The 17,017-nt window shown below is 40.8% G+C and overlaps 1 protein-coding gene across 1 annotated transcript in view; it reads left to right on the top strand.

Annotated features, from left to right (window-relative positions):
* The first annotated feature begins 342 nt into the window (after nt 1–342).
* The window catches only part of KBTBD12 (kelch repeat and BTB domain containing 12), a 32,300-nt gene continuing 15,625 nt past the window's right edge, over nt 343–17,017 (top strand). The window contains exons 1-3 of the mRNA XM_009810784.2: nt 343–1,452; nt 2,196–2,466; nt 5,731–5,881. Of these exons, the coding sequence (XP_009809086.2) occupies nt 383–1,452; nt 2,196–2,466; nt 5,731–5,881 (1,492 nt within the window). The 5' untranslated portion in view covers nt 343–382. The remainder of the gene's footprint in view (nt 1,453–2,195; nt 2,467–5,730; nt 5,882–17,017) is intronic.

Genomic DNA, 17,017 nt, shown 5'->3' with positions numbered 1-17,017 from the left:
GAAAGGAGGGAGAAGGCAGCTGAAAAAGACTGATTTGAAGAGAAGTCTGTAGTTTTCTTTAAAACATCACAAAACTTGGGGGGGGTGTGTGTGTGTTATTGAATATTGAAGATCACTTGAAGTCTCGATTTTTTTTTTTTTTTTTTTTTTGTGTCTTGGAGACCTTGAGCCTGAGACTTCACCATAATTTTACACATTTTTCATGCATTACTGATTTATACCACACCCTATAGAATGACTAGCTTTAGATATTAACAGCACCATTCATTTGCCCAATAATTTGTCCTTATTGGACAATGTTATGCTTCTACCTCTAGAAACATTCCTGATGAAGACTTTGTATTCTGAGGAGATTTAAAACCAGAAAGTTTGGAGATCAACCATGGATCATAAGGCTGAGGAGAAAAGAAAGCAGCACCATAGCTTGACTTTATTGGAACAAGTAAAGAGAATGAAAGAATCAACAGAGCTAATTGATGTTGTGCTAGTTGCAGAAGGTGAGAAATTCCCCTGCCATAAGGTGGTGCTGGCTGCCTTCAGTCCCTATTTCAAAGCCATGTTTACCTGTGGCTTGGTTGAATGCACACAAAAGGAAGTGGTACTGCATGACATCTCTGCAGAGAGTGTGTCCGTAATACTCAATTACATGTACAGTGCAGATTTGCACATCACTAATCAGAATGTGCAGACTGTTGCGGTTGCTGCGTATTTCATGCAGATGGAAGATGTTTCCAGTATGTGTCAGAAGTACATGATGGACCATATGGATGTTTCCAACTGTGTGGGCATCTACTACTTTGCAAACCACATTGGGGCAGAAGATTTATCTGATCAAGTGAGGAAATACTTATATCAGCATTTTGCTGAGGTGAGCTTACAGGAAGAAATATTAGAGATTGAATTCCAGCAGCTGTTGACTCTCATAAAATCAGACGATCTGAATATTTCCAGAGAGGAGAGCATTCTGGACCTCGTCATTAGATGGGTCAAGCACAGCAGAAACTCACGTGTAGAGCACCTTATTGAGCTCCTGAAGCAAGTGAGACTGGTACTCGTCAGCCCTTCCTTTCTCGTGGAAGCCCGGAAAAGGAACACAATGATCCTGTGCAATTCAGAATGCAATGCAATGTTCGAGGAAGCACTGAAAACCATCAAGCTATCAGGCCACCCTTCTCTCAGCCTGCGATACGGCATGGAGACTACTGATCTCTTACTTTGCATCGGCAACAATTCTCTTGGCATTAGGTCAAGACACGGTAGCTATGCAGATGCCAGTTTTTGTTACGCTCCCGCAACACAAAAGACTTACTTCATTTCCTCCCCAAAGTATGGAGAGGGGTTAGGATGCGTTTGCACTGGTGTTGTCACTGAGAATAATGATATTATTGTGGCAGGAGAGGCAAGCGCTGTCAAAATGTCTAGACAAAAGACCAGGAACATCGAAATTTATAGGTGTGTACCCTCTGTCAGAAAATCCCTATTTAAAAATTTTAAATCCAAATAATGTTTCTGGGGACAAAAAAAGACCATTAGACAAAGCATTCTGTACTTGTAAGTTTTCCCGTACATTTTGATTACTCTAATCAGTTTGTCACAATTTATCTTTATGGCACAATGAATTATACACGCGCAACGAAATCCTGATGCCTTTTCTCCTGAAAGAAGGAGGATTTACTGTAGTGGCATCTCTGTGTAAATGAGCTTGATTAGATCCTGCATCAATGTATGTGGATTTTACATTCTTCTTACTCAAATCTCAGCATTTTCTAGGATGCTCTTTTCTAGGCCATTAGCAGAGGGAAATGAGTCAAGCAGTTGACCTGAGGAGTCCAGTAAGACAGAGATAACACACTTCTCAGTTGATGTTGATGATGGTACTTCGGAGATTAAAGGATAGTGATTGAAAGCTTTAAACCCTCATTCTGGTTTTAGTCATGCCTTTTTCAGATGCACCCATTTTAAAGAAAACCAGACATTTTCTGGATTAAAGACAAAATTAAAAAATGGTGACAGCACTTTCAAATACAGATGCCTAAATTTAAGGAAGTAAATCCATACTGAGGCAGATGAAGCTGCCTTATTTTCAGCAGTGTTGAGCTCTCATTCCTCCCACTAACTTCAGTGGAAACTGATTGAGCAGCACACGCAGAAATACATCTCCTGTGTCAACATGAGTTCCATGTATTTTCCTACAGATACCACCAGCGAGGAAACCAGTTTTGGCACAGCCTGTGCACCACTCAGCTCCGTGAACTCTATGCATTGGGCACTATCCGTAACGATCTCTATGTAATAGGAGGGCAAATGAAAGTGAAAAATCAGTATCTGGTCACAAACTGTGTGGAGAAGTATTCCATGGAGCAAGGCACCTGGAGAAGCACGGCGCCTCTTCCAGTACCATTAGCTTGCCATGTGGTGGTGACGGTGAAGAATAAGCTCTACGTGCTGGGTGGCTGGACACCACAGGTTAAGAAATGTGCCAGTTGTTTTGTTTGTTTACTAACAAGCAGAGCTATGTTTGGTTTATATGATGTGTAATTTTACAGTGCTTCTTGCATAAGAAAAGTCCATCAGTGATAACAGAAGAATAAATTGCTCACATTCCTCTGATTAAACATCTTTTGTAGGAAAACCAAACAGGATGAAGAGGAATAATACCCATCTTACATGTAAATACCAACTTTAGGAAGGGCAGTTCTTTCATAGAGACGTGCACAGTGAGCAAGGGTTTAAAATACATCTCCTGTGTCAACATGAGTTCCATTTTAAGTAGCTACTGTGCTAAACACCTAATTTTTTTTTTTTTTAAAAAACTTGAATTGAAATAATTAGGATGATATTTAGTACTTATTTGGCACTTTTTTGTCATCCCAGGCTGTGAGAAATGGATTAACTTCAGCCTTTCCTTTCCTTATATACTGTCCACTTAATTTTTCTAGGTACCAGTAAATAATGGCAGTTAAATCATACAGAGGCCCTTAACTGATCCCTGTCTTCAAAAAGTGTGTACACAGGTAAATTTCAGGGACAGATCTATAACTGAAATATAACGTTCACCTCAATTTCTCAGGAAACTTTCTTGGTTAACAAAAGTTCATTTATTTAATTTTCATTAAATTATATTTTAAATGAAAAGTCAAAACATTCTCTGGAAAACAGATTCCTTTAATCTATCCATTTATTTGTTTCAGTTGCATTGCTTGGCCATGTAAGGTTTTAACAGGAATTTTCAGCAGGGCCACAGATATCATATTCAGTAATACAGGGAATACACAGAACTATGCTACAAGGAAGATGGATGTCAGGAACAGTGCTTGCTCTCTCCAGTTGCTCCCAGGGCGAAAGACCTTTTTTAACAGCATACCCCATTCTTACTTACTGCTCAGTGCAGTTTAAATTTGAGCATTCAAGATAAAGCCCCATATTTACTTGACAATGAAGTAGAGCATCTGTAATCCTTATTGCTAACAGCAATATGTTCAGACTGTCATCACATCTCATTGGTTTGTGTTCTCTTGAAATAAATTGCTGTTTAAAGACTTTAAAAGTGAGATGCATTCAGCAAATGAGATTTCCACCTCTTTGGATATTTTGAGTGCAGCAGTCCCCAAAGGAGACAACAGAAAGATCAGAGAGTATTTCTGATACTGAAACAGCTGAGCAAAGATACCTCGCTATTTAAAGAATTGAAGTATGAAAACATACTTCATGTAGAAACAATCCGTCTGTAAAAAAACCTGAACTGAATGATATGTTATATCACAAAGATAGATGTTGAAGTCAGAGAACCAGCGTTGTCTTTCTTTATAGTTCTCCAGAACAGATTGTAAAGGGGGGAAAAGTGGCTTAGAAGCACAAGTCAGGAATATTGAGCCAAGAATGGTTTAAAAAAAAATACAGGCACCTTGAAAACACCTGAAGTGGATACCTGCCAACCAGTACTATCAGTAACAATACACGTGAGTCTGAATTTATATTTAAACAGGCTTGAGATGAGCAGATTAATAGTAATTGATTAAAAAGCATAGCTTTGTAAGATTAGGGCGTACCAGAACAAATTAGCTAAAGCTCTCAGCAAAGTGCTTTAAGAGCAGCACTGCAGAGCGCTGAATTCTTCTGGTACAATATGTCTCCCATACTCACCTGTCAGATGCGGTGATTGTGTATGTGGGGCTACCACAGCTGCACTGTGAAAGCAAATTAGTTGGTCAAGCCAGGAGTTGCCCTATGCTCAAGCAGCACTGAATGTTCTGTCAATCCTGAACAAATACTAATGACGCAGCATTGATAGAGTGCTGTAAATGCATATGTCCGTTACAGGACAGAGATAAATACATGTTCCCTTCCCACTCAGGCTTTGCCATTGAAACAAGACAAGACAAAGTCAAGCCAGGACATCAAATGACAGCTTAGGAGGGCAAGGGCTCAACTCGCAGCGGCATTGCTCTGGCTCAGCATTGGGCCAGCCTCACTGATGCTAGCAGAGTTTAAAACCCAAGTGACTCTGGCCTTGGTAACCGGGAGCTCTTAAAATGGAAGAAGGTGTTTGGGGAGGCTCAGAGGAAGGTTTCAGACCCCTGAGACAGAGAGAAGGGCTGCTGGATGTTATATTTTCTGTACATAAAGAGGCCAGGGCATGCTCTAAGGTGAACCTTACCACAAAAATGAGGTAGGATGTCAATTTACAGCATGTCAAATGGTGCCTGCTCCTAAGTAAATGCTTACTCTGTGTTGAAAATACACAGCTTACTCTTTCAGTGACTAAACTAGTGTTTCACACTTACCACTGAGAAAGAGCATGCCCCTGGGCACTTACAGGGAGTAACCAAGGGGGTATGCATTTACTTTCTAGTTTGCCTCCTACTATCTTGTCTGTGACATTAGTGTTGGAAAGGTCTTTTGGGAAAGAAAAAAACCAAGAAAAGCAAGAACACATATAACACCATTACCAGTAAGCAAAGTAGTTCTCTCCTTGCTCACTCTACATGAAACCTTTCATCCCCCCACAGCCTATTGCTTACATTCAAGGGTGTTGTACCCAGAAAACATAATCCGAGTTCCCTGCATCACACTAGACAAGCAGAAAAAAGGGAGGAAGATTAGAGAGAACAAGAGGAGTAGGATTGAGTATAAAAAGAGTATTATGGCAGCAAAGATATAGGGGGGGCTAGGAGCTTATTATGAAAACTATTGAAGGAGAAGTTACAGCAGCTGAACAACATTACTCTGGTTAGGCTGACTAAATAAACGTGCAAATGACTTCAGAATAAGTTATGCATATATACAGGCCCGAGAAAGGCCAGCTAAGTGCCTCACTGAGACTCATGGTACGGTCTGAGTAACAGTGGGAATACATTTCAACCTTTAGCAGGAAGAAAAAATGTCAGATAGAACGGTTTTCCCTCTATTATTATTAGGCCTTTACAGCAGCCTCGTGAAAGAGGTATGTTCTGCCAGAGCCAGGCCCATGAATGTATTGTTATTACCCAAATCCTCAGCTTTATTGCTGCAGAATATAGATGCCGCCTTATTCATTTGCCTTCTACAGCGTACTCCCAGCCACAAGTCATGGGTGCTGTTAAACCCTAGTGAGTATGAATCACTTCGCGGCTATAATTGATGTGTTTATGTTATTTATCTGCTCAGCTGTCTGCTGTGATTAATTGCATGCAGGCATGTGCAGAGGGCTCCAAATGTTATATTATTATATGGCTGTCATACTTCATACAGATGGATCTGCCTGACGATGAGCCGGATCGATTAAGTAACAGAACATTTTGGTACGACCCAGGCCAAGACAAATGGACAGAAGGCGCGCCAATGAAGTACTCCAAATACCGCTTCAGCACAGCCGTAGTCAACAGCGAGATTTATGTCTTGGGTAAGAGGAAACAGATTTTTAACAGATAGTACCATGACTTTTTCTTCTTTCCAGCAATTTGCCTCTGCAAAGTGAAATATCTCACCCTTTGCTACATACATAGGACAAAGTATGTTGGACTTAATGGATAGGTTTTTCTAGAGTTATTTTTTTCCCCACATCATTTCTTCCTTCCTTTATTTATGTAGATTAAATTAAGTGAATGTTTAGTGTTCTGGATTAACGTAACAAAGATACTTTGCTTTTTAAACTACTTTTCTTTGGAGTATCAGTGTGTGCTATAAATAATGATGAATTTTAAAAGGTGGGTAGAGAAGCCTTGTTAGCACCATTTCACAGGTGAGCAGCGAAAAGCTAAGGAACATACCCAGCACCATGAAGGAATGGCATAGGGAAAAAGAGAATTTGGAACTCCCAGTCAAAACCAACATTATTTGTGGATTCCGATAAAATTCAATGAATCATTCTCGCCCACCCACCTCAACGCAGTGCATTCTTTTGAAAATTGAAATCTTTCATTTTGTCATTTTTTGTTTGAATCTTTTCAATTTTTTGTTTCAAAACAGTATTTTGACCAGAAGTTTTAAGATGGTGTGTGAAAGAGTTCAATAATCTCCTACCCCAAAATCTTTTGTCCCAAAATGATCCCCATCCATATCCCCAGCTCTACAGTTCATCCAGAACATGACTCTCTTCCCAAAGACCGTCCTTCACGGCCTCATCCCAACCTCTGTCCAAGCCAACAGAAAGAATATCACCTGTTTCTGAACACTAACAAACACCTCAGAAGGTGGCAACCAAGGGATTTTTCTGAAGAGAAAATGATGACGTAAGGCAGGGAAAGGCAAACGGAGAAGAAAGGCATTCTGAACATTGGGAATGATAGGAGGAAAAAGCTGAAGGAGCATCTTGAAAGGAGAATAGGAGGCAGAAAGGTGACCAAATGAAGTAAAGAAGGATTATAGATAGGTGTATAGCTGGAAGATACTTGAAGAAGTGGTGAAAATTTTCACACAGTCAATTAATTCACAAGTGGGCTGTGGGTTATTCATGCCCTTCCATGCTCCCAGGGTCCAGTGGGCAGCATCAGACATGAAGAAAGTAGCAATCACATCAGTACCTCAGGACATTTCAGTCCCTTCTGCTTCAAACTATTCCTGCTTACAAGCTTATCAAAGTGAACACAATAAATACGGTCCTATCAGCTTAATACACCTCCTGTATAAGGGGTGTTCTGGTTTTGTCCGGGTTGTTATATATCATAGATAAAGGAGAGTTTGCTCCTGGCATGTAATACAGAAAGTGTTTTGCAGGGCGTGTATCTAAGAAAGGTGTCTTTGAAGTAGAAGAGGAAAATGGCTTCAACGCTGCATTTGTCTTCTTTTAGAGAAACTTCTTTCTCTTAAGTGGCTTGACACAGGCCCATAGTCACAACCAGGAGAAAGGGTGAAAGAAGCCCATATGGAAAAGAGAGTTTTTAAAACAGAAAATAATTTCATTATTGTCAAAGGCTAGTGATAGAGAACATCAGTATGCTATTAAATAACGAGAGTGTTGGCTGCCCAGGTTCAAAGGTGCTTCGAAAACGTGAAAACTCCATCCTTTGTAAAAGGTTAAATATATATAATTATTTATACTGACACTGATGCTCTAATGGGGCAGCAGAAGCAGCCATAATAGTTAGGAAGAGAAAGGCTGTATTCATGCATTTCAGTAAGAAGCATTCTGAGATCAAGACCATGAATGCTGTGATGACACAAGAGTCAGGGAGAAAAAAAAGGAGCCACCGTGGGATGCATGTGAGAAAACAAATTGACAGTCTTCTTCACAGCAAGCCTGACACTGAGACAAGGAAAAGGAGTGGCTAATAAGGAAAACTGCATCCATGTCCTTCCCTCAAAATCTCACAAAGAAAGAAGCATATCTGAGTGATTACAGTAATGAAATGTACAGATTGAACACAAACCACAGTATTAAATCTGAAAAGTGCCTGTTTAAATGGCATTGAAAAAAGTTCATGGTCTCACAGACCTTCACAAGCATTTTGCTAAGGTAAAAATGTAAAAAGCATTGTTTTATTACATATAGCTGCCAGTGCTGCAGTATTCAGGCAGCTGAACATTGACTTGAATTCTTTCTTACATGTCAGCCATGAAAAAATAATTTTTTTTGTGAGAAAATCTTTGTTAACAATCGGATCGGCACATGGGCCAGAACAAGCTCTTGCTCTGTCTCCATCGCTTTGTTGGTTCGTGCACCTTCCCATGAGCAGTCCTTATTTGAGCAGTCCTAAGGGAACCAATGCACTTAATCCTGCGATTAACAGTTTGCTGCACTGGATGGACCCTTCACTTTTGCCACTAAATGTAACTAAACACACACAACGGCAGTGTTTGTTCTCAGTTTTGACAGCATAAATCTGGTGTAATTTCACTGTAATGAACAAACTTGCTTGTAATTTATACCAAAGGTAAAAGCTCACATGCTGCTCCGGGAAGCAGGTTTTTGAGAATGATTGTGCTATTTTTACCATTGTGTTTCTGAGCCTGCCTCCGTTCTGATGCTCCGTCCACTCAGGGTGTAACTGCAGCAAGTGTAGACACAAATGAGTTACCATCAGGTAGTGTGAATATCGATTGCAGGGAAGACGTTTTGACCTAGGTTTGGGCTGTTTTCACGGTCTCCTGATTGTCTATTTTCACAAACCTTGTGAGGACTTTAACATCCATAAATCTGTAAAATTTGGTTGAAACTGGCCAACAGGTGCAAAAGCTATGAAAGGCAGACAGAATAATGTAAATGCAGATACAGAACACACATGTAGTGAGGGTAACTGCATGAGTCTTGTTTCCTTAGGAAATCAAATAATATTAGAACTAATTTTTCAATTGAAAGACAAACCTGACACTGAGCCAAAGATGATTTGTCAACAAATTCTACCTTTGAATATGCTGATTTAAATCCACCTTTAACTGTAGGGGTGGAAATGAAGATTTCTCTGTTAAAATTGAGAAGACAATGTGGTTGATAAATGTTAACCATCACAGCCTGAAAACTCTATGGAAGAGATTAAAACATTTTCCAAGAAGTCTCAAAATGATGAAGCAATTTCCAAACGAATTCTGTTTGGAAACAGTGATACAGTCACTGATATTGGCATCTTATTCTGCTGATATCACACATGGCCTCATCTCCAGCTGTAAACTCACACTCGCCAACTGTAATTAAAACCTCACACAGAAAAGCTACATTCCACGGTTTACTCGTGGTGACAAGTTCTTGTTACCTTGTGAGTTCTCAGGCTGTTGGTCTACGAGGTGGGTACAGTTTTCCCTTGGAAACAATTGCGATGGTAACCCCGGCAGGGTGATCGGGCAATTCATGGCGTTGAAAGGAAGACAGCGAAAGCGCTCTTAATCTGGGTGATGTGGTACTTGGTCATGCAGATGACATTCAGGAGAGAATGGGAATGGAAGGACCGGAGGTTGGTGCTGACAGACCAAAGAATAGCAACTGTCATGAGGATGGTAAAACCATTGCAGGCTGTTCAAAGCCATGGACACCTTGGACATCACCCTGCGTCACAAGGAATGTGGGGCACTGTGGGAGTTTACAAAGATGCTGTCAAGGGTGATTTGTGCAAAAAGACACATTCTGAAGAGGATCATAGCTCGTAGGTTGTCCTCATGTAGTGACCTCAGAGACATGTACGCTCAGGCATAATGACTAAGCTTGTGTGCTACACATGAGGAGAGACTTTGGCGGAGTCTCTACCATTGCCATTTATACCCCTTCTCACTCCAGATGGGGGTTCCCCATGGTGAAGTGTGTGTGCACAGAACTTGAACACCTAACGGGCTGCCGTGGAGCCCCAGTCATGGGACAGTCAGTGAAGGGGCAATTCAGAAGCATGCTTGATGTCAGTGCTTGGATTCCCACAAGCATCAGTCACTCTTCGTATCATACTTGTTCCTTATGTGGTGCACCGTCTCCATGGGCTTCCTGCAGTCTGCACCCATCTAAGAAGATCCACTGGGGACTGCTGGGGGCAGAGGAAGGAGAGGGAGGGAGGCAAGGTGGAAGCAAGTAAATGCAAGGTATCTTCTGTATGCCACGAGAACCAAGCCCCACTTCCCAGAAATAAAAACATGAAATAAAGACATGTATAGCTCTAGCTGGATACATAAAGTAGTGTTGCAGAGAGATGGGACTTTTTTCAAGCAACTCTTGAAAATAAGATCTTTAAAGGAAGTAAGTTTGTCAGCTCTGTCAGGCAAGATCTCTGTCTTCCTGTACAGTTCATACAGGTGTCAGCACATTCAGGATTAGGTGGGACTCTAGAGCATAAATGAAAAATCACTGCAATAAAAGTTGATCGTCTTTAATGTCTCTGATGTGTGAATGCAATTTCTATCATAAATATGAAGCAAAAAGCATAGATGAAGCACTAGCTTTGAATAAGATGCAGTAGCAGACTCTTTGATATACAAGTCTAATTTTTGCTCTACTCCATATAGGTGTAAATCTGCAGTAAGTAGTCTGCTGATCTCAGTTGTGTTGTGTCACACTCGTTTTGTTCTAACCCAGATCAGAATCTGACGCTTAGCCTTTGAAGTGTTAATTTCTGAAAAGTCCTATTGGCGCAGAACAGAGAGTACATAGTCACTGTCCAAAAACTCTTCCCAGCCTAATTGCCAGCTCCAGCATGTAAAACCCTAATGACTTAAATGGAATTATTCTGGAGTCATACTGATGGAAGGAAAATGAGAAATAGATTAGAGTTCTTGGTCTGAGTAATAGCATTGTTCAGGAACCTGTGCTATGTGTCTTAATCAGCAATCCTGCAATATAATTGTCTGTTTGTTGTGTAATGTTCCTAGAGAATCTTATGCTATTTATACAGTGTACATAATCCTCATAAGTAAATGAACAGCATTTCCTAAGGCTCAAAATCCTTTCTCCTATTCATCCCATTTGACTGGTCTTAGCGCTTTCTCTCCATATTTTCCCAGGAACATAACTATATTTGTTGGAAAGCCTAAGAAAGAGCAGTATTGTGTTCTTAATGACAGAGGCAATTGAGACACTTTTGGAAGAAAACCAGATGGGAGGGCTCTATTTAAGGTCATGCATTTTAATCTCTTGCTTAAAAAAACATCATTTCCAGCTGAGTCTCTGAAAACTCATCACAGCCAACAGACAAATTAGGAAAATTTATCCAAATGAATCCATTTGAATGCCATATTCATTAGCTTATGTTAAAACACATTCAGTAGAACTACTGTCTCTGAAATACTGGTCACTGGTAAAAAATGTTTTATCACCATGACAGCTTTAACCATGCGTTGCTTTTATGTTATATAATTCCTGCTTTATACATAAGAACATATAGAAGGACTTAAATGAGAAATCCTATTAGGGAAGATTTAGGAATCAAAGAATTTTTGTTTATTCTCCTTAGCCCGGCATCCCACCCCTTACAACTTGTTTTTTTTCCCCTGAGTTCTTGCTGAGACCTTCTTTTAAAAGTTTGAAGCAGTTAAATGAGGTTCAGTTAAACACTGAATGTCTTGATCATAAAATACTTATTTGAATATGTACTTTGGGGTCTCTCTGGAAAGGAAAGCATGTGTAGGAGGGGCTGGAAGGAGACATTTTAGCTTTCATGCTTGAGTATTAACTGTGCATTTGAATAACACCTTCTTCTAAAATAAACATGTCTATTTATAAATATGCTTTGGACTCCTGACAAGTAGCAGCTTATGGGCCTGATTCTGCTCTGTTATACCTGTGCAACAGCCTCCGTAGTGCCTGTGTGCAGGGAGGAAGAAAAAAGGCAAAAAATATGGTCTGATAGATGAGATCAGAAATGCTTTCTACTTACTTAAGGATGATCAAAGGACATGAGAACAAGGCATTACAGGAGAAAAGAAGGATCTGGAATCAAAATGTTGACCATGTTTAGGAAGACAATCATCTGTTTTTTCAGCCCTGCTTCTAATCAATCTTTTGCCCTCATGTCTTCTACAAGCTGCATTACCTCATCTGCTTTGCTCTGTGTTAGCATCTCGGTTTCAGCTTTGGAAGTGCCTGCCAGGGCTAGCTTTATTGCTCCCTTATTTCTCTGAGAAACCAGCTATACAGCCCTCCTTTGCAGAGAGCGCGAGAGCAATGTAAGTGCTGAGACTCTCAGCTTGAGTGCTGTTAAAGAGTAATGAAGGGAAATGTTACATGAGAGATTAGCGCTATTAAATCCATTGTGCATTCCAGAGATCAATTTAATAGTGAATTATTTTACGGGAGGCAAAGCTTAGATTTCATTTGCTTGTTGGAAAATTACTCCTTTTTTTTCACCCATTTCCCAGGTTCCTTTGATAAAAATTCAAATAGGTGCTAATAAGAACGCATGTTGCTCGGTATTGTGATCTGAGGACTTAATTATATGACAAAGAATTACAGTGTCAGTGCCCTGAGGGCACTAATAGGACTTGATCATCCTGACCAGCATCACCTGGGGCCTCCACCCACACCCTCTGCCCATAGGTCCCGGAGCATCATTTAAACACAGACCTGGGGAGTCAGCCCCTTCTTGTCACCTTGTCTTTGCCTGACAACTGCTAGTAGGACCTTCTGCAATCACCTGCCTCTGGTCCAGCAGCACTGTGCCCTGATGGTGAGCTCACTACCTGGGTCACCTTCCCTTTGGAAGCAGCTCCGCTCTTGTTGCTCCCTGACGTACTGCCCTGGCTGGGAGACTGTAGTTCATGTCTAATTTCAGGTGTCTGTTAGTGGGGGGACCAAATTAAATGGTATGAAGTCTGATATTCAGAGGTCCCCATCACCCTGCCACTCTCAATGGAGTATATAAGCTCTTTTCAGTCCTATCTGGACCACCTTGTAGGTGTCATTTTGGTCAGTTTGTGCAATGAGCAGTCTAGACTTGTATCTGGATGGCTATCCTGGGGGAAAAAAAAATTGTCCACGTTGGACTCAGCTGCCTGGTAAATTTAGCTGTATAAGAACTTGGTGTGGATGAGACTTGCAAGTGCAATTCCTCTGCACCAGTGCCTGCTTTTACAAGTATCAGTGACATGGGTGAAGTCAGCAGGTACATGTAGGTAGGAATGTTCCCTATCTCTTGAAACGCAACTGCATGTCAGTCTCACTCCTACAGAAATATACAGATATATCCAAGGCATTTATTTCCTTTGCACTTGCTGAACTAATTGTTACTAGTGACTCTTTACCACTTCACCGTTGTTACAGACGTTCCCCCTCAAGTGCTGGAAGGGTGTTCTGTTATTAGAACTGATGTGACTCAAATTGCATTCAGTCTTCTCAGATGAGTATGGGGTAAGAGGGAGGCAGCTGACCTCAGCCAAAGCAATATGCTTTGCCTTCAGCCAGCTACAAGCAGCTTGTGGGTATAGCAAGGCACAGAACTGTACCTCATTGAAATTCAGAAGACGTGCTAATCACATCACCTACCCTGCTTTGCCTTCTTGCATCAAAGGCTTGTCTTCTCTATCCTGATTTCTTAAGAAAGATCATGTATTTTATTTATATATTTATTTTACTAATGGAGCTTCATGTTAAATTTAAAGTCCATTAGAACTGCTGCTTACAGAGTGCCCTTGAAAAGTATGTTTGATTGCAGAATCATCCAAGCATGATATGGAAAGCTCTCAAGCATTAATGGGCTTGGGAACACAAAGGTGGCTTCACTGGCTTTTTTAGTCCTTCAGTGGCATCTGAAATACCTCCCAGGGAAAGCACATAATGTAAAAAGCCTAACATGTTGAAAGGGTATATTTGTAAGGGGAGGGTGGGGGAAAGACTGGGTTCTGGGATTAAATCCTCTTGTGTGATGAATGTGAAAATGACAGAAATGTTAAAAACTCCCAGTGAGAAATGCATCTCCCCCTGCACAAAGGACATATGACTGTGCTTTATGCAGAGAACTAAGCCAGGTGGTGGTGAATTCACCTGCTCTGTTTGTGATGAGATAGGTGAGTGTGGGTTCATGAAGGACCCTCCCCAGTAACCATTCCAGTCCCTGGGCATGGGAACAGCAATTGCTGCCCTTCTGTACGCCTGTCGGGACTGTGGGAGGCTGCGGGAGACCGCAGCCTACAGTTCTGGGTGGCTTAAGGTACAATGATGAGTACAGATCCACGCGCTGCTGGTGAGTCGCTTGGCACAAGACTCTCCCCTAGATGACCTACAACCTTCTTCCCTCTTTGTTGCACTCTCCCTTAGCCTCTTTAAGGTTACCTCCCTTTTATGTAGAGGCTCCTGTAGGAGCAGAGTATGAACTCAGTTGTTCAGCTGCTCTACTCAGATAACATGAAATAAAGACACTCTTCATGGTCTTAACTGTAATTCCATCTCCCCACTTGCACTCCGAATGGTTTCATAAATCTGAATGAAGAAGGCAGTGGGACAGGATGATCTGGAGTCATGAGTGATGGAGCACAAAGCAGCCTGAATGGCCCGACATGGCAAGGTTTTTTTCCTGCCAATTTGAAGTCTTGTATGGTATACACGTTGTAGATGATGCACAGCCTCGTTAACGTGAGATGCCTCCGCTTGGTTGCAGATGTGAATTGATTTAAGTTTGAGAACATTTTTTGTTGACTTGTGTATTTGGATCTTTGGGAAGAGGCCTGAGACATCAGCCTCCATAGAGGAAAAAGAGTATTGTCTCACAGGAGTATTTCTCAACTACTACATCTAGGAACACAGCAAAGCAGTGCTGGTAGAGTCTAATATCCTCAGATGCATTTGTTAGCAATATTTCAGTGTTATCATTGCTTTAGAAGAGGAGATCAAAATTCTTGATTTCTTGTTTTTCAGAATACTATTTTTCTAAGCTTGAAAACTAAACTTTATTCCCCTCTGATTTTTTCCTCCTTACTTTCTATTTGCTGAGAACTTAGCTTTGCCCTTGTTGTAAATTGAACATGAAATTGGATTTATCTGATGTGGCTGTGGAGGGCATAAATAAAACGGAGATATTTTGTACCTTCAGGACTGTCTCTGATAATGACAGGATTAAAGGAGGTTGAATTTAAGTTGCTTAAACTATCCAGGGAAGGCTTCATAAATGCTTGAAAACATGTGGTAGCTCTTAAACTTTTGAAAAGATGCTCCAATAGGCCATGAAACATTATTTTTCTAAAAACTATACAGGAAAAATGTTTGGAGGCAGATCCCCTGGATTGGCAGCTGAATGTCTTCATTAACTGGTAACAGTTGTGATTTTTTGCAAAAAGTCACTGACTGTGCTGTATCAGTTTTATATCTGATTATTTCTGTTCTTTCTGAAGTTACCATGCCCTACAGTTACTCAATTTAGAAAATGACAATAAAAATGCACTAAGAAATAAACAGTAATTATGCTTCTAGAAGAGTTCTGGGGCATTTTGTCCACTGCCCCCCCGTGAAATATTGAGGCAATCAGCAAAGCTATTGTTTGCCTCTGACGTGCCGTATGCATTCCCTAACTGGTACCATTCATTCCTCTGATTGAACAAGAAGCTCTTTCATGCCTCACATGAAGACTTTTCCTTTGGGTGAGTGCATATTCTTCAGTGGTGTACGGTAACACCTGGGCTAATTTTAAAAAAAAAGCTAGCTTGATAACCAGCAGCAGTCTGTCTTTGGCACCACAAAGCTGTCTTTTGAACAGATCAAAATAGTCTGTGGGGAGCTTTAATGTTATTGTTTCCCAGTTAAAAATGGCTTGAGTATCTCTTTCTACGTTACACTGCACTCTGTAGACTGTACATACCCTGGTAGCAAATTGTCTTGCATGTTGTACTCTGTGATTCTGCCGAAGGATGCTATAGAATCAGAAAGCCTACATGATAAGTTATCAATGAAATAGCCTTATCAGTTAAAAAATTTGATTAGCCCCTAAAACTTCTCTTGATAAATTTAGGGGAATAGTGTCCTGTCCTTAGAGTGGCACCTCTCTTACAAGCCATTAAGGAGTAGCGGAGAATACTGCATGGAAAGCGGTAATGCTCCTGGCATGAAGAACAATACAATAAGTAAATGTTTGAATTCTAAAACTTATTCTGTTTCCAGATAGTCCTAAGGAATAGCTCAGTGAGACTCCATCATAAGAAAGGCTTAGCATGATGATGCATACAACTCTCTTTTTGGCATGGAAATGATTAGTAAAATTCCACAATTACTCCCTACCTCAGCTCTCTTAGGTGAATCAAGCCTCAGAGGAGGAGCCCATCAGAGCAAATGCTGCTTAGCTGGGGGTGTTAAGCTAGTAATGAAAGCATTTGAATACTAGCCTTCTTTAACACACATTGAGGGGAGCCTAGCACAAACTGCTAGGACCTTGTTGGTAGGTATTAGGGCAAATAAAGATTTGCTGTGCGTGGAAAAGGAACTGAAAACCAAACCCAGTGAAGGTTTTCAAATCCAAATATTGAACTGAATCAAATGCTTCTAAGTTCAGCTGGAGGAAAACTTCCTGCTGCTGACAATGGACACTGAATTTGGTTCTAATTTTGCTGCTCTGATACAGGCGTAACTGATCTTGTCTTCACCTGACTCTAAAATACAGATCAGAAATACAGTGGCAGCAAATTTGAAGCATTGCAGTTCCCATTTACATGTCACTTCTTCTTGCAAATACCTTTGGAGAATGCACAAAAGGTTGAAAAAATAACAGTCCGTATTAAGAGGTAGATGGAAAACCATAAGCAAGTAAAACCTGGAGCACTAGGTGCTTATTTGTCTGACAGACCAGCTTAACAGCATTAGGGGCAATATATTTTAAAAGCAGCCTCACCAACCTTGAACAGGTTATACTTGCAGTCCTTTCTCTTTGCATATGCAAGGGCATAATTACATGCTGTGCAATGCATTTTGGGTTTGCACAATTGAGCAGTCCTACGTGTGTATCTGGAAAGCTAGCCTTCATGTGGAAATTGCTTGCATATTGCAGTTATTTTATATTTAAAAGTGGTCACACACACACGTATGCACAAAAGAACTGCTTCAGCGTGCCATCAGCGCTCATTACAGGGTATTGTGTCCATTGGCACAGATGGAAAACCTGCGAGGGTACGTCAGCATATTAATGCTTGAGAACCAAAGGCTGTGAATTCA

This window comes from Gavia stellata, chromosome 12, assembly GCF_030936135.1.
Source record: "Gavia stellata isolate bGavSte3 chromosome 12, bGavSte3.hap2, whole genome shotgun sequence".
Classification (NCBI taxonomy): Eukaryota; Metazoa; Chordata; class Aves; order Gaviiformes; family Gaviidae; genus Gavia; species Gavia stellata.
Note: the sequence above shows the minus strand (reverse complement) of the source record. Positions and strands in the feature narration are given on the sequence as shown.